Source organism: Parambassis ranga, chromosome 16 (assembly GCF_900634625.1).
Source record: "Parambassis ranga chromosome 16, fParRan2.1, whole genome shotgun sequence".
Classification (NCBI taxonomy): domain Eukaryota; kingdom Metazoa; phylum Chordata; class Actinopteri; family Ambassidae; genus Parambassis; species Parambassis ranga.
The window spans coordinates 21,993,426-22,015,975 of NC_041036.1; the positions used below are offsets into that span (position 1 = coordinate 21,993,426).

The window sequence follows — 22,550 nt, forward strand, 5'->3', positions numbered from 1 at the left end:
TGTAACTGTATTCTAATCACCATCTATTTGAACAGTAACGGAATTCTGTATTCTAATTACGGTACATGTAATCCGTTACTCCATAGATAACCCGCATATTACACATTTGTCCTGCAGATGTTTGCCTAGTTTATATTTCAGGATGTTTAAAGTTTTATTAAATGGTCCTTGTTGGATGCACATCAGTGACCTGATTTCCTTTAGATAAACACTTAAAGGATACCAACAGACTGGACAAACTCCATCAGACCCTATAACTCATCTGTGACTGTCAGAGCTGTGCTCACAACATGGACTAATGCATCATCTCAGGTGCACTTCACACTTCACAGTTACATTACCTGTGTAGGCTATTTATCTTAATATGTCTGCTGCTATGTGTATATGTAGGCTATATAAGAGTTTTGTGTTTAGTGTCCTTTCCCTATGTTGCTGCTTCCACAGCCTAATTTCCCTACGGGGATTAATATTAATCTTAATCTTAAATCGAGTTCATTCTTTGACAGAGAGTTGTATCAGTAGCCTCCTGATAATTTTCCGTTTCAGAGATCGGCTCTGTTTTCTTCTTGGAAACTTCTCTCCACGGGTTTCCTTCTCCTTGTCCGGCCCCTCCTGTTTGAGAGCAGTTAATGAGGCGGCTAAACGCACTAATTGGCCTCTTAATTAGCCTCTGTTAGTGCGCGCGCCGCTTTTGCTGGTCATCCCTCCTCCCTCCTGCTCTCCAGACATCACAATCCCACCTTGTTTGTCACAACGACTTGGTCCCCCCTCCTCCACCTTGGATCCCCCTCTATCACTATCTCCCTCCCACTTTATCTCGGTGTTTTATGCCTGCGTCACAACAAGTCGGTCGAGAGCGAGACAGGGATGATGGCGTCTCTGGCGGCTTGATTCCGGTGCAGCTCTTGACAAGCCGCCTTAATAGCATCAGTCGGTGGCGGAGAAGGGGGCGGGGAGGGGGGGTAGCGACGGGAACATGACGAAACGGCACTGCCGACGACGGACAAAGTAGACTGAGGGACGGGCAGTCAGTCGCCTTTCCCCCTCCTCCTCGCAGACTGACACACGCAGGCGCTTCGCACAGACAGGGACATACAGACACATCTGTCCACTTTGTGCAGACACGCAGGCTGCGCATCGAAGAGGGCAGTAATTGGACAGCGGAGACACACAGCAGATGAGGGCATCGCATGACCAGCCTGTCCAGGAACCACTGTGACCCCGACGGAAAGGAGTTCGTTTGACAGGTACCCTTCACCGGTCAGCTTACTGTAATATTTTGCCTTATTCCCAATCAGATTCATAAAACACACACACACCCACACGGTTCTTCCTGTGTCTGTCTTGACTTGAGTGCATGCACTGGAACAGATGTGCAAGGCTAATGCTTGCAGAGGCATTTCATGTGTCTATTGTAAGTTTTAAACATTTGGGGAGAAAAGTGCACAGCAGCACAGTAGCTGCAGGGTCCGAGCTTTCAGTCAAACTGTATTGCAGCAGTCATGCAGTGTTTTTTCTTCCTGTGTGTTTGATGTGTGCAGTAATCATTTGTCTTGCTCTTTGGTTGTGTGCTCACTCTCATCTTTCAGTGTGGTGGATACAGGATGTCGCTATGTTTTAAAAGGAGGAGGAGGACGAGATTTTAACCCCTTTGCATCGAGGCAGCCCAAATGCCAGGGGCCAGAAACCCCTTGTCAGCAGCAAAGTATTTAGCGAATAAATCGGATTTCCATTTCACATGAGCCCCACTGTGTCTCCCCTCTGTGTCTCTCCTCAGAATGGGGGGAGTAAGTGAAGGAGATGATGTTTTGGCGCGATGGAGTGATGGACTGCTGTACCTTGGCAATGTGAAAAGAGTAAGTGTGGGACTGAAAACACTTTGTGTGTGTGCACATAGATTTGAACAGACTTCCACTTAGTTTTCTCAATCATTCTGCTCAGCTGTTATCTCTTTTTCAGGTAGATGGAGTCAAGCAGTGTTGTCTGGTGAGATTTGAGGACAACTCTGAGTTCTGGGTGCTGAGAAAGGACATTCACTCCTGTAAGAACTCTTTTTAGATATAAGAGAGAGTAGTGAGGAGTTGAAAGAAGACTTTCCAGTTAAAACTTTATTTTCAAGAACACTAAAGAATGTAGAAAGTCCTGGCTGCTCAGAGTATTCCGATAGTTGCATGTTGAGACCTAATTGGTATGGACTATTAATGAATTTATTGGACTAATACTTGTTATCTGTTCATCAAATACAGTAAAATGTCAAAGGGTGCAGGATACACTGAAATCAACAAGATAGCAAGTACGTGAATCAATATACATAAATGGATGTTCTCCGTTTCACACTTCCCCTTCCTTGTTTCTCTTTCTTTCCTCTTGTTTGCCTCAGTTGCTGCTGGAGTGGAAGATGTTTGCTGTATTTGTGATGCTCCACCTCTTAAAGGACCCCTCTTAAATTGTCTTAAATGTCGCCATGGTAAGAAGAAGAAGCATGCTTCATCTAGAACTGTCAAATGGTGGTTTGTTCTGTCTTTCATGATATCATGCAGCATCATAATTAAAATGCTGCTGTTTAAATCATGTTTTGTTGCAGTTGCAGGCTGCGTGGAAGTGAATGTTTCCTCATACTGAATTCAGAAAGTCTTTAGCAAGTTTTGTATGCTTAAATGTCTGTTCTGTGTCTGTATGCTGACTGTTTACCCTGAGGTAGCCCTGGGGTACTAAAGCCACTTTTATTATGAAGGCCTGTGTTTTGATATAGCTTGATAATTACAGGGTAATGAAGTCAGTGTAGATTAACTCTATGTAGAACCTGCAGAGCTATAGCATACAAAGCAGAAACATGACCTGTGGAGTGATCCACTACACCACCAGAGGGGAGAAGTAGTCTAACTATAAACTAGCACTGAGTTACACTCATAATGGCTACTGTAGCCTCCACCATGAGCCTTACTACATAGAGCTAGAGGACCAAACAAGGTGAGTCTTATTGTTAGAAACACACGTTTTAGAAGCAGCAGCAGGAGGCGTTTATTTTACTGGCTTGTCCTCACAATGCCGTCAGAGGAACAAGGCTGCTGACAGTTTGTTTTAAGGGGAAAAGCAGACAAACATACCCCTGCTTCACAGATGCAAAATAGGAAAGTGTTTTGCTGAAACACACTTGCAGAGTGCTCAACATGGTGCTCTGCTCTGCCATTATTGTCACTCCGGCTGTCTGTCTTGTAAACATGAATTAAATACTCTGCCTTCTCCTCCCATTACAGGTTATCATCCAGAGTGCCACACGCCAACCATCGAACCGGAAGCTGACAGCGACTCGTGGATATGTCGGCAGTGTGTCTTTGCAGTTGCAACCAAGGTCAGGCTGCTAATCTCTCCCTCTCACACTCTGGGGGAAAAACGTTCAGTGTGTAATATGAGCCTCAATATGGAAGAAATCCAAACAAATATATCAAGCTTAGCTAATGCTGCAGCATTGTGTACTAGAGGTAATGGGTTTATTTTAGACAAAACCCCACTAATTCTCTCAATATTCACTTTAGTATAAGATGTTGCACATTGTGAAAGAAAGGTGAGAAACTATTCTGCAAGTTGTGAGTAATACATATAAAGTTCATCAATCACATATGCTCCAGTTTCTGTAGATAAGAGATGAGACAGCAGCAGCTAAATTGACAATTGGCTAGTGTCCGTATCTAATTGTCCAGACTTCCACTGCCTTGGAAGCTGACTCTGACAGTCTGACCTACAATAAAATGAGACCAACTGCCTTCTCCCCATATCCACTACGATTTGTCTCCTCTGATGCTCTAACATGACATGGATTTGAGGGGTCATTGACCAATTAGTTCTGTCATAAAACTGTGTTTCATAGAGAGGCGGGGCACTAAAACGGGGGCGCTTCGCCCGGCTCTTGCAGTTCATGAAGCTCCGGCTGCCCTACAAGCTGCCATCTTTAGACTGGGACCCACAGCATCTTACCAATCAGCAGCAGTGTTACTGCTACTGTGCTGGACCTGGAGAGTGAGTGACACATATCTTAATATGTCAAAGCTGGAATGTGTGTTGAGGTTTTGATTTTAACTTTCACTATCAACTGCAGTCATCAACCCTTAAACTCAAAGTGTAGTTAGCATTGTTATCATCAAAGATGAAGATGATGTTTAACACTGGCACTAAAACAGAATTAAATACCAAGTTCCCAACATGTACAGCCCCATGTTATTGCAACATCACAGTGTTTGGGTTAGATGCATACAACAGAGGTCTCTTTTGTGTTGCCACTGGATATAGTGATGAACTTTTAGCAGCAGTGTTCTATATTAAAAGAATCCTAACAGAATAGTACACCATTGATCTGTTTTCTTTACATACAGTAAAATGTGATCCACTTTGCATCCTTTTTTATTTTAATCCTCCTTTATTGACAGTGTGAAGCGTATTAGTTTATAGACAGATCCACCTTTTATTAATGCTAACTACAGTCTGTGTTTCTTTTCCTTTGTTTAACCCTTAATTACACACATTTGTGGTGACAGATGTTGCATTTGTTTGTTTAATCTGGTAGTAAGTCTGGTAGTCTTGTGTTGCAGGTGGAATCTGAAAATGCTACAGTGTGGAAGCTGTGGACAGTGGTTCCATGAAGCCTGCACTCAGTGTCTGACTAAGCCATTGCTATATGGGGACAGGTATATTATAAGCAGCTGAGATAATTTTGTATATAATTAAGATAAATGCAAGCTGACATTGTGTTTCTAGATAGATAGATACTTTATTGATCCCTGAGGGGAGCTACTGGAAGTGTAGACATAGATAGTATTTTGTCACTGTAGACTCATTGCTTAATCCTTTATGCATTTTTATGGTATTAGAATTACTATATACATCATATTTACAAGTCTTTCAAATAATCAACAGTTAAGGAAAGAATGATTTGAACCCCTGCTGATTTTGTCAGTAGCCAGTCATTAGACACAGTCAGTCAGACTAACACAGCAGGTATGGAGACATTTAGTGCTATTGTTTGTTAGTTTTACCCAGACACACCCACTGAAGTCCTCCACCACATATAAACCATGTTTCCCCACCAAACAGTTCAAACTGATGAAGCTGCTTGGAGGAGGACGCCTTGCTTTAACTTTCTGAATGAATGACCTGGATGACTAGTTCCGATGTGATGCTGCCTGGAACGAGAGCTGCTGATCACATGGTGGCGTAATGGGCTCTAGTGCATATAATAAAATGGCATTAGATTTAGGCTGACAGACGGGAGCAAGGCCACATTGGTACACCATATGCTGAGCAGGTGATGGGGGAAGGAGAAAAAGGAAGACTGAATCCACAGATGGAATACTAAGCATATTCTATACAGTATTGTGTCTGTGCTTCCCAGTGACCTTCATGCTTATAGAGGGATAAACATACAGATTGTTATTGTGAGGGTCATGCAAAGCTGAATGTTATTATGGCGGAAAAGATACATCCGTGCATTTATTTAGTTACAGAGAAGGAATGTTTAGACTGCAAGAAAGGCAGGGGAGGGGAGAGCTGCTTTACCTTACACACATCAAATAATCCTTCACAACATGTATGTGACGGTGAAAGAAATAAATAAAATAAATAAATAAATTTAGGCAACAAACTAAATCGACAAATCTATTGGCAGGGAAGCATGATTAAAGATAATGATGATGTCTGATTTCCTTTTTTGTATGTGTTTTAGGTTTTATCAGTTCCAGTGCTCAGTTTGTACAAAGGGACCAGAGACAATCCAAAGACTACCCATGACTTGGTGAAGTTGATTGAAATATTTGATACACATGTATTTAATGGAGAACACTCAAACCTATTTTTTTCATGTTTGGGCTCTAGAAGATAATAAACGGACACATTTGTTTTCTGTTAAATATCTTCGGAAGTATTCCACACAGCGCAGTGGTTCAAACATCTAGAAAAGCTACACAACCCATTGCTTGTCTGAGATTAATTACTCACCAACTGTTTACAAATTTGAAACATAATGCATAAGAGAAACAGTGTCTGTTACACACCTGTACCTGAATCTTAGTTAAATAAATTACTACAGTACAGTTCATTTTCTATTATTATTAGTAGTAATATTATGTGTTACAGTTACAAATTGTTTGAATGGAAGTATCTGGATATGACAAGTATTTTGGTACATATAATGCAAAAACCATACCAGAATCACCATTCTTCTGATATTTCCATTTCAGAGTCTCTTCTGCAAAATGATGAAAGAAATGTCTACTGCCAGTTTAGTTTACAGAGCAAACCACCAAGTAATATATGTGGAATTTGCTTTTCGATGATACAAAGACCAGTTTAAAAAATGTGCATGCATTATTACAAAAAATTATACAAATGGCATGTCCGGATAGTCTAGATTCTCTTGGATAACATCATGTTTAGCAGCATTTAAAATGACCAAGTTAAGAGTGTGAAAGTGCAATTACTAGCTACTACCTTAAAAGTCTTTTATATTGTTTGTTTTCTGTGCCTTGCTTTCTAATTCTCACTGTTTCCACTCTTTGAAATGCAGGGTGGATTTGGCCCATTTAGTGCTCTATCATCTCTCACTGTGCTGCAAGAGGAAATACTTTGATTTTGACCATGAAATCCTGTCCTTCACCAATGAGAATTGGGACTCGTTGCTTCTAGGCACGGTATTGATATTTCCTAGTTTAAGTACCATGATGAAATGATGTGCAATTCTGCATTGGAGACATGAGGCCTATTTGGCCTAAGTAAAATAAAAAGCTGGACATCCACATTTGAGCCATGTTCTGTTAGCCTCAGCATTTGAAACTGTATGTTATTTAGTTAGTTTGAAAGATGATTATACATTGTTTTTTCAAGTCAGGTATTTTGTATATAAGATGTGGTTACACGTTTTATGTGAAGCACCAGCTTTAGGTCAAGATGGAGCAATTCATATGTGGAAAGATTTTGGGTCTCAGATTTTAAACCACTCTTTTGAATTTTAGCTAAGTAGCTCAGTTAAAATAGTTGAACATATGATGGTAGGAAAGTTTAAATTTCTGTGAAGGGATTTAGAACTCTAGGGGTTGTGGGATAGGGGGTCTGTCCACTAGGGCTTGTTATAGGGAGTCTAAACAAACAAAACAGAAATCCACTTAGTACAACAGACATATTTGAATAGTGTAAAACTCAGATGTTTTAATACATCTCTCTGTCAGCAAGTGTCCATAAACGGTTATAATTATACCATCTAATAGTCAAAGGAAAGCCTAAGAAGTAGTTTACAGACTCATGGACATACAAATCTATGTGTATGTGCTTTAGTGACTTCTAAACAAGGGCATCTCGTTGTTTAACAAACTCTGAATGTGCTTGTAGCTTCCTTTTCTAAGCCTATGTTTTATACCTTTTTTCATCTCTATTGCCATGCAGATATTATAGTGCTCATTGTAATCCTCTCTCCTTATGTTCGTAGTACAGCAACAGGACATTGCATTTCATTCACTTTAAACTAACAATTTCGACAGTTTAGCCTAGGCTATTTCCTCTATTTATCCAAATACATTTTAAAACTGTCTGACAGAGTTCCATGACATGACCAATGTCTCTGTCCCATTCTACCAGCTCACTTAAACAGATCATTGCTGTAATACTTCCTATTACAAATACACATTGGTATCTCAGAAAAAAAGTCAAAACTTACTGCTCCTTCTTTCCAATAATAGACTGTAAATGCAAATGGATATATGCCTCTTAATCATGCATAACAACAAGCCTTTTAACATGAAGGTCCATGGAGAATGACTCTTTTTGGAGCCAGCCTATAGTGGCCATTAGAGCAACTGCTGCTCTGGAAGTTCCTGCTTGCTGCCATCACACATTTGAATTTTTGATAAATCTTCAATTTAGACAAATTTAAAGTCTGTGTATATGAAGTTTGAAATGCAGCAGCTTCAGAAGTTATTTTTTATGCTAATATTACCACAGTCAGTGACTGAAGTAGGCTGTGTGCATTATGTGCAATTTTTTGTCTGTGTAAACACAGCTTTGATTTTTCATTTCATCTGTCTGTCCTCCAGCTCTCTGACACGCCAAGGCAGGACCGCTGTCACAATCTCCTTAACGCTCTAAACTCGCACAAGGACAGGTAGGTCTTTGCATGTGATGAGGAGAATAAACACAGACCACACATGACTGGACTGATGAGTAGCACCCACTGAAGTGAAAAGCATACAGGTTAATAAAGAGTGAGGTCAGATGTCACTGTAAATGATTACATTTTTTTTGTATAACGGGCACAAACCTCTACAAGTGGAGATTCAGTATATTTTGCTGCAAGCTGTTCTTATTATGAACAAGTTAATCAAACCTTTCTGGTGCGTCTTTTTCATGAGTAGAATAAGTGCTTTCAATTTATTATTATCATCAGTGGAGCAGTTAGAAAGGTTATATTTCAAGAATCTGCAGGTTCCATGTACTTCTGCCCTGTTCTTTAGGTTTGTGTCTGGAAAGGAGATCAAGAAGAAGAAGTGTCTTTTTGGGCTTCAGGTCAGAGCCCCGCCCCCATTAACATCTGATTCATCGACCCTCATCACTGACCCACCTATCAATATCACGCACCGGAGAAGGTCAGAGTAAGGACACCGCCTTTCATTTTTTGCTATTATCTAAACATAGGAGAAGTTCCCACAGGGCAGATCATCAGTATGCATGAACAACTAGCCAAGGACTGAGAATAAATCTGCCACTATCCTTTAATTTTCACCTTATGCATGTATTTACACCCATGTGATTTTGTAGCCTTTATAAATTAGTTTTAGTATGTAACTAACTGCTGCTTATTTAGGAGATAAAAATGAAGCAAGTCTCAGAATAAAGTAAGAGGGATCTTGCCCTTGTATCACATAATTATATAGCATTATAAACAGTTAGTTGTATTAAATTAAATTAATTTAATTTTTCTGTCTACTGTCTATAGAGAAAAAAATAATGTTTGAATTTGGTGCCTAAGGACGGGAGTAAAAACACAAATAGGGCTGAAATTCCAGACTTTAACACCCAGAATGGACTCGGCTGGTTGCTGCTAAACAGCCAAGGCATTAAAGTGAGGTTAGACTCTCATTACAGTGTATAATAACCATCTGGTGCAGTGTATGTGGTAACAGACAGGATAAATGAATGAAACACTCAGTTACTCTGCACTTAATGACAAAACACTGTTGCTATGGCTTTCCCTATATGCTATGTTTGTTTCAGCCTGCTGGCTTTGGCTGTTTTTTCTGTTTGTTTTGTAACCGGCAGGCCCCAAAACTTCCCTGTAACGTTACAGATAGAAGTCCATATTAAGCAATCAGGCGCAAGGGCAAAGATGTGAATAAATGTGAAAGGGGGATTTGTTGGAAAGACAGAAGCCATAAAAAGCCTGAGGATCAGCCAATACTATGAATTTTTGTCTTGTGACCGGTCACAATTGTGCCTTCTGAGGAATGCACATTTTTTTGCTTTTATTTTCTCACTGCAGCTGGATAGTTTTTATTGAAACCACATAGATTGAAGTAGCTGCAATGAGACTAGGTACGATTATATTTTGTGATGGAACCAGGCACAAAGTTTAAAGACAGTTTCTGTCTGTGGTCTTTGTCTTTGCCATTGCCATTAGGGCAAAATACACATTTGAATTCCTGCTATGGTAAAGCTGCAATTATACCGCAATGATGGTTATGTTGCATGTATGTTTTTTAACAACTCTGCCAGGAGGGGGATTCACATTTTATGCTCATGAATCATTATATAGATAATGCTCGTTAACAACAGGTTGTGCAAACCGGAGCATATCCACATCGAGGAGCGAGTGTGCGGTCCCGACGTGGAGCTTATTGCTATCGGACTTCGTCCATATTATTTGCCACGGGAGTTTACAAACGTCATCTCTATCTCTGTCTATGTTCCTCCGACCGGTAAAGCAGACGCGGCCTGTGACGTCATCCACTCGGTCACCGCCGACCTGCAGACTAAACATCCCGGTGCCTTCATCTTCATCACAGGGGACTTCAATCATGCCTGTCTCTCCTCCACTCTGCCTACATTCCAGCAGTATGTCCAGTGTCACACAAGAAACAATAAGACTCTGTATTTATTGTATGCTAATGTCACCAATGCATACACTTCCACTGCTCTTCCTCCACTGGGCAAGTCTGACCACAACCTCTCCCTGCTGTCCCCATCACACACACCTATGGTTCAGCAGCAACCAGTCACTGTGAGGACTGTTAGGAAATGGTATGATGGTGCCATGGACTGTCTGCTGCCCTGGAAACCACCGACTGGTCAGTTCTGTATGAACAGCATGGTGACGACCTGGATGCACTAACAGGCTGTGTTTCTGACTACATCAAGTTCTGCACAGACAACTCCATCCCCACCAAGAAGGTGCGCTGTTACCCTAACAACAAACCATGGGTAACAAGTGACCTGAAGGCCCTTCTGAATGAGAAGAAGAGGGCCACCTACAGGAGGAAGATGGAGGAGAGACTGCACTGTAAAAACTGTAACTTATTGTCAACAAAATTAAGGCAACATTTTCCAACTATTTTTCAGTTCAGTGAACTTCTTGGAATTTTAAGTTGGTAAAAATCAGTATTATCTATTTTAGCGTATGCTAAAAAATTAAGTAGAGTCTACAAGAAAAGCAAAACATTGGAGTTTAACCAAACTGAAAGAGCAGCATTTTGACCACATCATACTTATTTAAAATAAGTAACATTTAAATAAAAAAAATAATTTTTTTAATTTGAATTAGGCTAATTCATGTACTCTCATTAATTTAGACATTATTTATGCAATCCACTTCAAAACATTAGTTAGCATGGCTATAACTTTAACAAATGAAGAAAGAGAGGTAATAGTTTCCAGAGTTTATTACTGTATAACAGCCATATACATACAGCAGACTCTCTCCACAGACAGATCTGCATTTTCAAGTTCTGTTAGCTCTACTTTGACATTACTCTGCCTTCAAAGTCCAGCTATTACCGACACAGCAACAGCTGATTAATTAACGTCGGACTCTTCAGACGAACAGGAGGACAGCGTCTGTTGTTGTTGTTTTTAGACCTTAACCTTACTGGATGAATCCTTACTTTAAGCCAGGTAAACAGTTACTTACATGTGTTGCGTGTTGTATGTAGCCCTCAAACACTCACACAGACCTGAACAGATGCTAGGTGACAATGAGGAACAGTATTGTTCTGCTGCTGCGGGTGGGCGGGTCGTGACATTTTACTTCGGATATAAACAATTAAATTGAGTTCTGTAGAAGCAATTTATTATTGAAGTTCAATCAAATCAATTTTATGATAGATAATATTAAGTTACCAAAACATTCACACTTTTTACTTATGTGCAACTTAAATAAATTCAGAAAGAAAAGGGAATAAATTTACTGGAAGAAATATACTTTTTAAAATAAAGTCCTACAGACAACACCATTGAAGGGCTTTTTACAGTGTGGAGAGCAGCTTCAGCCACAGACTCCTGCTGCCCCGCTGGTACAGGAAGTCACTCCTGCCGTCCTCCATCAGACTGTATAACTCCTCTGTGACTAACTCGGAATAAAGCATCACCACAGGTGCATTTCAGTTACATTAACTGTGTTTTTATCTTCTTTGATCTGCTTTATGTGTGTATGTATCTATGTACATTTTCTTCTTTTTTTGTTGCTGTCATGTGCGTGTATGTGTATATAAGAGTTTTTGCCCATGTTTATTGTATTTATAGTTTTTTGATATGCTGCTACTACAACTTAATTTCCCCATGGGGATTAATAAAGTAAATCTAATCTAATCTAATAATCATTATCGTCTTTTCCTCAGAAGATCTACACTCTACACTACACTGATAATCCAAGCATCCAATTCGGCTGAATTTGTGTGTATTTATGTTTACTTATGTGTTTCTTTTCAGCCCATTGTCACTGCCCTGCCAGAAGAGAGTGGGGGGGCCAGAGTCACGCAAATCAAAGCGCCGCATCATGGAGACACAGGTCAGTGCCTCTGTCTCAGATGCCAGGGGATGGAATCAGTCTGAGACACAAAACCTCTCTAATATTTTATTTTGGATGCAGCCAGGTAAATAGCTGTCTGTGATCCAAATACCTGTCACTTAGACATTGTGATGAAGAATCATTTTGCTACCTAACCCTTTTTATGCTCAACCTAGCCCAGCTTAGTGCTTCAATATGTTCTTCCTCCTCGTATTGAAAGCTGCCTTAAAAGCACAATGTGAGAGGTGAGGTTTTAGTAAAAATCTAAAAAAAAAACCAGTTGTGGCTGTACAAAAACCTGCTTATGTGTTACATCAACATCTGCAGTGCAACTGTAGTACCACATATACATTCATCAAACCCAATTCCCAGAAGATCGCACTGATACAAGCACATCTGGCTGTTACTATTTTTACACAGCACTCTTATCCAACAATGCTTTTTGTATTGAGTCCTCCTACACATAACTCTGATCTGAACATACAGTAATCCTGGAACAATAAGCTCTGCAGAGCACACGCACATCCAGGTCCCATTGTGATTCTTTAATTTATAACAATCTTGTTCGTCTTGGAGCAGCAGCAGCAAATGCTGATATGCATAGTGTGGGATCACTTCCAAGTGCACTTTGCAGTCAATTACAGTTTGGCCAGGTGGTGCTGGCACCTTGACAGTGCAACACTGACCAAGCACATCCATCTAAAGGCACAGATGTCAGCTACAGCCACTGAATGATAATCTTCCATCCTAATATTGATGCTGGAGAAAGCAATAATAATTGGCCAAGTGTGGTACTATTTGTCACAGTCCAGCAGAGAGAAATCTCCAGGTGGTGTCCTCCCAGATCTTGTTTTTAGTGATTGATGCCTCTAATTATCCTCTGATGTTTTTACTGTCTATACGGTGTGAGTTGGCAGAGAAGCTTTACCAACCAGTCAGCTGCAGCAGAAAGGCTCTAAGATGCAATGTCTGTGTCTGATGAGCCTTCACAATGTGGCTAACATCAATCCAGTTTTTATGTCAGTTTGTAGACAAACTATGCATAGATGATGAAAGTTTTAAAAAAATATACATGTACCTATATCTTGTGACACCTACAGATATAATTTCATGCACAGGTGAGTGTAGATATCAGTGAGTGATCAACTCCTGCCACGATGCAGACACAAGCTGATGTGCGTGCGTTTCCTGTACTCAGGCTTGTCCACCCACAACCACTGCCAACTCTATTGAGCTGCTGCCATGTTGCCATGGCTACATGGGAGGGGCCAGCCGTTACAACTCCAGGAAGTCAGAGGAGGAGCATAATTTGAGGTAGGAGCTGTTTCACCTGTTTTATAATCAATATGCAGACCTTAGTGCCACCAACATACAAAATATTTAAGCATTAAGTGCTTGTGATAAAAAACACTACTAATCCATCCAAGTACAAGAGAGGCAGGCTATTATCTCATATTTCCAATGAATGAATTTCAACATTATATTAGGGTAACAGCAAACATCTTAGTGAAAGATGAGAAAGTAAACTACGTCTCTCTGAAAGAGATAAAAAGAAAACAGAATGTAAATAGAAGATGTGCAAAAACTGCTTTTTCTAAAGTGTGGCAGTGTGACATTTAAAATATCTGAAATTAACAACACACTAGCGTTTTCTACTAGATTCTGAGCCTGTCTTCATATCACTTCTAAGTAGCCTTATTAATTTGTTTCACTCAATGAGTCCTGGTTCTGTTTGATTCTGCAGGCACAGCAACAAAGTCCTGATAATGTTTTATCACAAGCCAGATTATATATTTATATTTATTTTATAAATTATACCCTACAAGCTCTATCTCAGTAGGGATGGATGTACCTGTACTAGTGAAACTGCAATCGTACCTGTAACTGTCCTACATGAAACAACCACACAAAGCAATGTATTAAGTTAGTATGACAGTGAGGTGCACCTCACTTCAGAGGAGATAAATTGAATCCCTTTTTTATGCAAGAATGTATAAAAATACAGTGGAGCTGAGGCTGGTGGGTGACTACCAGCCAGACAACTGCCCTTCATTATGCATAACTATAAACCTTTTTTGTAACCTCTGTGCTTCTTTCGCAGCTCTCCTCCCAAGCGTATGTATGCCCTGTACCATACTTCATACAGTGGACATACTGCTCTGTCCAGAAGTCTTCATCACTACAACAGGTGTTCTCATTTATCATCCATGTTGTATTAGTCCGAGTATACATACAGTTATATTCACATGTTAGTACCACCTTTTTGTGTAAACATAACAAAGTCATCTAATTGTAGTTTCCACCAAGCTTTAACTGTCAGACAGATGGACTCTAATTTGTCTCTAGAACACTCTGGTATACAGAGGAGTTCATGGTTTACTCAGTGACTGCAAGGTGTCCAGATCCTGTGGCTGTAAAACAAGAACAAATCACAAGATAAGATAAGATAATCCTTTATTAGTCCCCCACAGGGCAAATTCAAAGAGTTTACAGCAGATTAGAAGCACACCTAAGAAGAAAAAAGTAGCAAAAAGTACTATATTATTATATTAAGTAATATAAACAAATAAAAGTGAATACACTGTGAGTGAATGCTTACATAATTAACAGAATAAGGTGACCTCAGTACTGAATGTTATTGCATGCTATGATCCGGTATGGTGAAAAAGGAAAAATGTACATTATATACATAGGAGCTGAAAAAAAGTTATTGCACTGTATGACAAGATCCAGACAAGTTATTATACAGGAGGTAGTATGGTAGTAGCTGGGAGTGAATATATATATATATATATATATACATACATATGTACACATTGTCGGGTGAAAGATTTTATTTTGCATAGTGTTATTATGTAGTGTGGGTCCACATATCTAGAAGTGTGTCCCTAACATGAAGTATTAATTCTTGTGTTTATTACTCTATACATACTACTATAATATGTTTTTATGAGTGCTTATGTGTTAGTACGTTTATAGATCAAAATAAGCCAGGTACACTGAATCTATTGAGAAGTGTGGAGTTTCCTTCTTCTCATAGGCTTTGTACTTCAATCCCTCTGTGAGTTGTTTTCTGCTCTTTGGAGACAGCTCTGGTTGATATCAAGCTAAAGTTGTAAATCAAGATCTTGACAGAAAGAATGTGTCCATCTCCTAGAATCAACTTTAGATCTGACCCACAGCTTATGAGATTTCAGGACTTGAAGTGAACTTACATGGGGGAAGAGGTGTAAGCTTTTATGGCGCATCATAAAGTCACTCTCTCATGGGAAAGAAAGATCATTCCTGTAGGGGATATTATGTTCAACTTAAGCTTATTATCAACAGAGTGGGACCCTCTGCTATTTCCTTTCTGTTTTTCTCTACCAAATAAGGTAAACTAAACAACAGTTCAGCTGACCCCATTGGTGCAGAATTAGGGGAGGACATGTCATTTTATGGTTCTCAAGATAGGATAAAAGGTCTTTGTAAAAGAGGAGCATGTTGTTCTCCTGCCTTGATGCTGGGCAAGATATTGCCCAGCTGCTTGAGACCAGATATTGTCCACTTCTTCTTAATCAAAGAACCCGGGAAGATGAACAAAAGGATCCAGAAGGTCATCCCTTACAACGTACATATAGACATAATCTACTGTGAGCAGGCCTTAATTGTAAAGTCTGACAGCAGCAGGTAGGAAGGACCTGCGAGTGCAGATGGTGCAGCCTGTCACTAAAGGAGCTGCTCAGTGCTGTGCATGGGGTGGGTGGTGTTCTCCATCAGGGAGGATAGCTTTGCCAGCATCCTCCGATCTCCCACCTCCTCCACAGGTTCAAGTGGGCTCCCCCAGCACAGAGCTGGCTTTCTTGATCAGTCTGTTCAGTCTCTTCCTGTCTGCTGCTAAGGTGCTGCTGCTCCAGCAGACCACGCCATAGAACATGGCAGATGCCACCACAGTGTCATAAAAAGTCCTCAGGAGTGGTCCCTGTACTCCAAAGTACCTGAGTCTCCTCAGGAGGTGGAGTCTGCTCTGGCCTTTTTTGTAAAGTGTAGCTGTGTTGTCAGACCAGTCCAGTTTCTTGTTCACATGAACACCCAGGTACTTATAAGAATCCCCTATCTCAGTGTCCAGTCCCTGGATGTTCACTGGTGTGGGGCAGGAGTAGTTGTGCCTACTGAAATCCACCACCAGCTCCTTGGTTTTACCCACGTTGATCTGGAGACGGTTTCCGTGGCACCAGTCTGCCAAGTCGTAGATGAGTCCTCTGTACTCCCTGTCATCCTCATCTGTGATGAGGCCGACCACCTTCATTAGTAGATGACAGCTGGGTGAGAGGTGACAGAAGTCTGCAGTGCAGAGAGTAAAAAGGAAGGGAGCAAGAACAGTTCCCTGTGGGGCTCCCATGCTGCAGATGACCACGTCAGACACACAGCGGTGCGCCCTCACAAACTGTGGTCTATTTGTTTAGTAGTCCATCATGTGAGGTGGTGGTCCGCCCTTGACTGCACCAGTTTGTCCGCCAGGAGAGTGGGCTGGATGGTGTTGAAGGCACTGGAAAAATCAAAGAACATAATCCTCACAGTGCTCCCAGCTTTTTCCAGGTGAGAAAGAGACCTTTGCAGGAGGTAGATGACAGCATCATCCACGCCAATGCCAGGCTGATAGGCAAACTGCAGGACGTCGATGAGTCCACAGTAGGTGCAGCAGTAATGAGTGCTGCTGGGGAGACATGACTGGGGGAGGGCTGAATGGCTGATCAAATCTGTTGAAAAAGCGGTTCAGGTCATTCACCCACTTCTGATCCCCCGTCGGCTGGAGATTGTTCCCCTTGTAGCCAGAGATGTTTTTCAGGCCCTTCCAGACACCACTGATGTTGTTGTCCTGCAGCTGATCCTCCATTTTACTGCAGTATATATTCTTCCCCTCTCTGATCCTCCGTTTGCACAGTCCTCAGCTCCTCCCTGTTTCCTGACTTGAAGGCTCTCTTCTTCTCTTTAAGTAGAGCCTTGATGTCAGGAGTAATCCAGGGCTTGCTGTTGGAGAAGCAGCGTACCTTCCTGGTAGGTACAGATCTCTCCGTGCAGAAGTTGATGTAGTCTGTTACACACTGAGTGATCATCTATGTCCTCCCCATGGTCCTTTGAAAAGACTTCCCACACAGTGGACTCGAAGCAGTCTTGCAGGGTCCTCAGCTTCGTCGGCCCATCTCGTTCCAGGAGATGTTACAAACCTGTACTCCCCTCGGTCACCACTGGGAATGTTAGAGCTCTCCCTAAAAGAGGAAGAAACCTTGAGCAGGACCCGTCAACTTAAGGGGGAACCAGTCCTGCTGCTAGTCAGAGAGGATGAGGGAGAGAGAGAGAGAGAGAGAGAGGATGAAGGAGAGAGAGAGAGGAGAGAGAGAGGATGAAGGAGAAAGAAAGAGAGAGAGAGAGGAGCAAACATGATACAAACATGATACAGTACAGAGCAAACATGACAGCAAGATGAAACAGTGATTATATTGCAATAGATATCTATATATATCGTCAGTCCATAAGTAGGAATAGTAATTTGATAGCAAGGATGAGCAGCAGGGGCTGGTGAAGTCGATGAGCACAGGAGAGATCAGGGACCAGACTGCAGGTCAGCATGCAGGTCTTGAGACCTGCAAAGAAAGAGAGCGAGAGCGAGGCACAGAACTACAAGGAAGACAGTTAACACAGATTATGAGACGATATTACCCAGTATGATCCAGACTAAGGAGAGTGGAGGAGAGGTCAGAGGGTGTTCAGAGGATCGTGTTTGTGCCACCTGACAACGTAGAGCAAGAGAGACTTCACGGGCCGGACTGCAGGTCATCATCCAGGTCTTGAGACCAGTGTGAGCCAGACTAAGGAGAGAAAATGAGAGGTTAGAGGATGAGAGGGAAACTGCTCAGTGGATCATGTTTGTGCCCCCCGACAATGTAGGCCTAGAGCAGCATAGCTGTGCTACACACTAGGTCTAAGGCTAACTGTACGCCTTACTAAACAGAAAAGTTTTAAGTCTAGTCTTAAAGGTGGAGGCAGTGTCTGCCTCTCGGACCCAGATTGGTAACTGGTTCCATAATAGCGGTGCCTGATAGCTGAAAGCTCGTCCTCCCATTCTACTTCTATGAATCCTAGGAACTACTAGTAAACCTGCACTCAGAGATCTGAGTGTCCTATTAGGAACATATGGTACAATCAGGTCCTGCAGATACAATGGAGCAAGTCCATGAAGAGCCTTGTAGGTTAGAAGAAGGATCTTGAAGTGTATTCTTGAGTCCACTGGGAGCCAGTGAGAAGACGCTAGAACAGGAGAGATGTGATCCCTTTGGCTGCTTCCTGTCAGAACTCTAGCTGCTGCGTTCTGGATCAGCTGCAGACTGTTGATGGAGTAATGTGGACATCCTGACAATAAAGAGTTGCAGTAGTCCAGTCTTGAAGTGACAAAAGCATGGATGAGCTTTTCAGCATCACTCTGAGAGAGGATGCTCCTGATCTTAGTAATATTACGCAGGTGAAAGAAAGCGGTCTTGGAGACCTCCTTAATATGAGAGACAAACGACATGTCTTGATCAAAGATAACTCCAAGGTTCCTCACAGTCGTACTGGAGGCCAGAGTAAATCCATCCAGGGAGAAAGTATTATCTGATAAACTAGTTCTGAGATGTTTCGGTCCAAAAACAATGACCTCAGTCTTGTCTGAGTTTAATAGTAAAAAGTTGGAGGACATCCAGTCCTTTATGTCCTTTAGACACGCCTGTAGTCTGACTAGCGGCTCCGTTTCTTCAGGCTTCATGGATAAATACAGCTGGGTATCATCAGCATAACAATGAAAGTTTATGCCGTGCTTCTGGATGATGTTTCCTAGAGGGAGCATGTAGAGGGTGAACAGGATCGGTCCGAGCACAGAACCCTGTGGAACACCGTGGTTAACCCTTGTACCTGTGGAAGACACATCGTTAGTGTGAACAAAATGAAATCTGTCAGATAAATATGATTTAAACCAGCGCAGTGCTGTTCCTGTAATCCTGATCTCGTGTTCCAATCTGTGTAGCAGGATGCGATGATCTACGGTGTCGGCAGGGCAGCAAGGCAGCACTGAGATCCAGTAGAACGAGTACAGAGACGAGACCCCGGTCCGATGCCATGAGGAGGTCATTGGTGACTTTAAGCAGTGCTGTTTCTGTGCTGTGATGGGCTCTGAATCCAGACTGGAAAGCATCGAACAGACTGTTCCTACGCAGGTGGTCATTTAGCTGACTTACAACAGCTCTTTCGAGTAGTTTGGAGATAAAGGTGAGGTTGGAGATCGGTCTGTAGTTTCCTAGGACGTCTGGGTCCAGTGAAGGTTTTTTAAGTATCGGAATGATCACAGCAGTTTTAAAAGCCTGTGGTACATATCCTGTTTCCAGAGACAAGTTGATCTGTCCTAATATAGAGTCTCCGATCAGAGGAATAGCATCTTTGAGGAGCCGTGAAGGGATCGGATCCAGAAGACAGGTAGTAGGTTTAGACTTGCTGATGCTGGTGGTCAGCTCAGGAAGGCCGATGGGCACGAAGCAGTCCAGAGTTAGATCAGGATCCGTTTCCAGAAGTGGCGGTGTATCCTCAGCGGTCACAGAGAGATTGTGGTTGATTTGTCCTCTAATAGTGGTGATTTTATCGGTGAAGAAGCTCATGAAGTCTTCACTACTAAGAGCTGCAGGAATGCGAGGCTCCACAGAGCTGTGGCTCTTTGTCAGCCTGGCCACGGCGTTAAAGAGAAAGCGCGGGTTGTTCTTGTTTTCTTCTATTAGTGATGAATAGTAGGCTGTCCTAGCTTTGCGAAGGGCCTTCTTATACGTCAGCAGACTGTCTCTCCAGATCCTCCGGGAGTCATCTGATTTAGAGGACTGCCACATCCTCTCCATCCTACGTGTAATCCGTTTCAGTGATCGGATGTTTGAGTTGTACCACGGAGCTAGCCTCTTCTGGTTTGTAGTTTTCTTCTTCTTCAGTGGAGCAATCCTGTTTAAGACTGAGTGTAGTGTGTCTGCAGTGTTGTTGACAAAGCGGTCCAGCTCTGCAGGAGTAACATTTAAGTTGGTACCCCCATCAGTACTTGGGACTGTGGGGAGTACTGGTAGGATTGCTGTCCTAAACTGCTTTACGGCGTCTTCAGACAGACATCTGCTGTAGTAGACCTTTTCCTTAGGTGCTGGTAGGTCTGAAAGAGAGAAGTCAAAGGTTATTAATGAGTGATCTGAAAGAACAGGATTTTGAGACCACACTAGCAGGTTCTCAGCTTCCAGGCCATAGGTGAGAACCAGGTCGAGGGTGTGACTGTGGCAGTGTGTGGGTTCATTTACTAACTGAGAGAACCCAACTGAATCCAAGAGTGAGTTGAAGGCAATCTTCAGACTGTCGGAGTCGACGTCCATATGAATGTTGAAGTCACCCACTATAATGACTTTATCTGTGCTAAGCACTAAACTTGATAAGAAGTCTGAAAACTCCAGCAGGAACTCTGAATAAGCAGCAGCAGGTGGACAATACACTACGACGAGTAAAACAAATTCTGACTTCTTCCAGCTTCCGTGAGACAGGCTGAGAGTGAGACTCTCAAAAGAAGTATGAGTAGACTTAGGTTTAGGATTCATCTGAAGACTGGAGCGGTTGGTGAATTATAATTCACCAACGTGAATTATAATCCTACTGTATTTATGCTTATCTCTCGCCAGCAGCTTCAGGCTACCCTCTATGTCGCCCGCTTTGGCCCCCGGGATGCACTTAACTATAGCCGCTGGTGTCGGCTTTACATGCCGCAAAACAGAGTCGCCAATAACCAGGGTCGGCTTCTCAGCGGGTGTGTCGCCGAGTGGGGAAAAACGGTTCGATATGTCAAGCGGCTGGTGGTGAACCACGGGCCTTTGTTTCGGGCTACGCTTCCTTCGAACCGCCACCCAACCCCACCCTATTATCTAACATGCGGAGCCGACCCTCTAACTCGCTTAGCCTCGCCTCCAAGACTGTGAATAAGCAGAACAGCAAACTGCCGAAACATCTGTTTTTATAGAGGTCTTTACACCTGCTGATGATCAATTCATCAAGGACTGATCGTCAGCAGCACCTGCTGTAGCTCACACAATTAAATACTATGGAAACATGTTTTTTACACAAAAAACATAGAATTAAAAAAAGGGGGTTCTAACATTTGGACATGACTGTATGTCACACGTAATGCCTTCAAGGATCATTGAACAGTTGAAAGTTCAAGAACTCTGTCTGTGTTGCTTTTCCTAGCATGGAGGACACCTGCAGGTTACCCCCGACATGCCTCCCATACCCCCTCAACTCCAATGGCAGCCATCACCACCATCATCTCCACCAGCACCATCACAACCACCACCAGCTGGGGCAGAAGCAACTTGAGCCAGTTATCCTGCATGACTTGCCCCCTTATCAGGCCAGCATCGGTGGAGGAGTAGGTGTCTGTGGAGGCGGGGGTGCAGAAGGAGGAGGAATGGGGATGAGAGTGGGAGGAGGGGATGGGACAGTGGCCAGGAACTGGGGAGGAGGAGAGGCAGTGAGGATCTTGGCAAGACGTGTCACATCAGATGGGAAGGTGCAGTACCTGGTGGAGTGGGAGAATGTGAGCTTATACTGAGAAGGTAAACAAGAGATGCTCTGACTGTTCTGCAGTTGCCACAGGACTGTTGTGTTTGTAATATGTGGCATTGTGTTTAGAATACAGACAAAAACAACAAAAATTCTTACATGTTGCAAAATCCAGGTTGCTCTCATAGTATCACCTATATTCTGCATTCTTACAATCTCACCACTACTATGTCACCATTATGAAATGTCCCTCTGCTGTTACCCTGGATATTTGTACTGTCAACTTTGGAATATGCCTTTATTGCATTTTTCTTGTTTTACAGTGATGAGACAAAGTATTTAAACCTCAGTCACACGAAGAAGAGCACTGAGTTAGAAGAACAGTTTACCACAAAATCAAATGGTCATATTTTTCACATGGTCTGCATTGCTGTTCAGCATTCTTCTTTTGGTATGAGTTTCTGAGGACTCGAAGCACCAAAGGCCTAACTCAGTAGCAATGATAGGCATGTAGGCTATGTAGGCTATGTCAACAATAATGGTGTCCTTTCAACACTAACTTGTTATTGGCAGACACCTTTGACTAAATAAACATGGACAAATCTTCCATGAAATTTATTGGTATTCTAAAGAGCTGGTTTGAAACTCTTTGTGGTCTCACATTTGATTCTGCATGTCTTTTATTTTTAATAATAATGAAAATTCCTCCCCTGTACATTGTCATGAAAGGGGTAAGCCCAAAACACTTGTACCAGGCAGTAAACATGTTTAAAGTTGAGCATTTTAACATGGTGGTCAATAGCAATTGCCTTGCTTTCAGAGGCCAGCCTCAAGTGGCCAGTAGAATAACTGCAGTCTTCTGTCTTTTGTTTTGACAATGACTACGTTTACATACACAGCATATTCTCATTACAGTCCTTATTCTGGTTAT

General features: G+C 42.1%; 1 protein-coding gene across 1 annotated transcript; it reads left to right on the top strand.

The window, feature by feature from the left end:
* Positions 1-861: 861 nt before the first annotated feature.
* phf1 (PHD finger protein 1) lies at positions 862-21,963 on the top strand. Its single transcript, XM_028426621.1, has 15 exons — positions 862-1,247; positions 1,778-1,856; positions 1,960-2,041; positions 2,381-2,467; positions 3,258-3,352; positions 3,869-4,017; positions 4,587-4,682; positions 5,717-5,785; positions 6,557-6,680; positions 8,076-8,143; positions 8,493-8,624; positions 11,959-12,037; positions 13,236-13,351; positions 14,139-14,225; positions 21,305-21,963. Exons 2-15 carry the CDS (start codon positions 1,779-1,781, stop codon positions 21,666-21,668), a joined length of 1,626 nt encoding a protein of 541 aa, XP_028282422.1. The 5' UTR covers positions 862-1,247; position 1,778; the 3' UTR covers positions 21,669-21,963.
* The last annotated feature ends 587 nt before the right edge of the window (positions 21,964-22,550 follow it).

Bases quoted from the DNA above. Each gene is read 5' to 3' on its own strand.
- phf1 (XM_028426621.1), top strand. From the start codon at position 1,779: ATGGGGGGAGTAAGTGAAGGAGATGATGTTTTGGCGCGATGGAGTGAT. The intron at 2,042-2,380 runs GTAAGAACTCTT...TGTTTGCCTCAG, and splicing joins GAGAAAGGACATTCACTCCT to TTGCTGCTGGAGTGGAAGAT. The intron at 13,352-14,138 runs GTAGGAGCTGTT...CTTCTTTCGCAG, and splicing joins GAGGAGGAGCATAATTTGAG to CTCTCCTCCCAAGCGTATGT.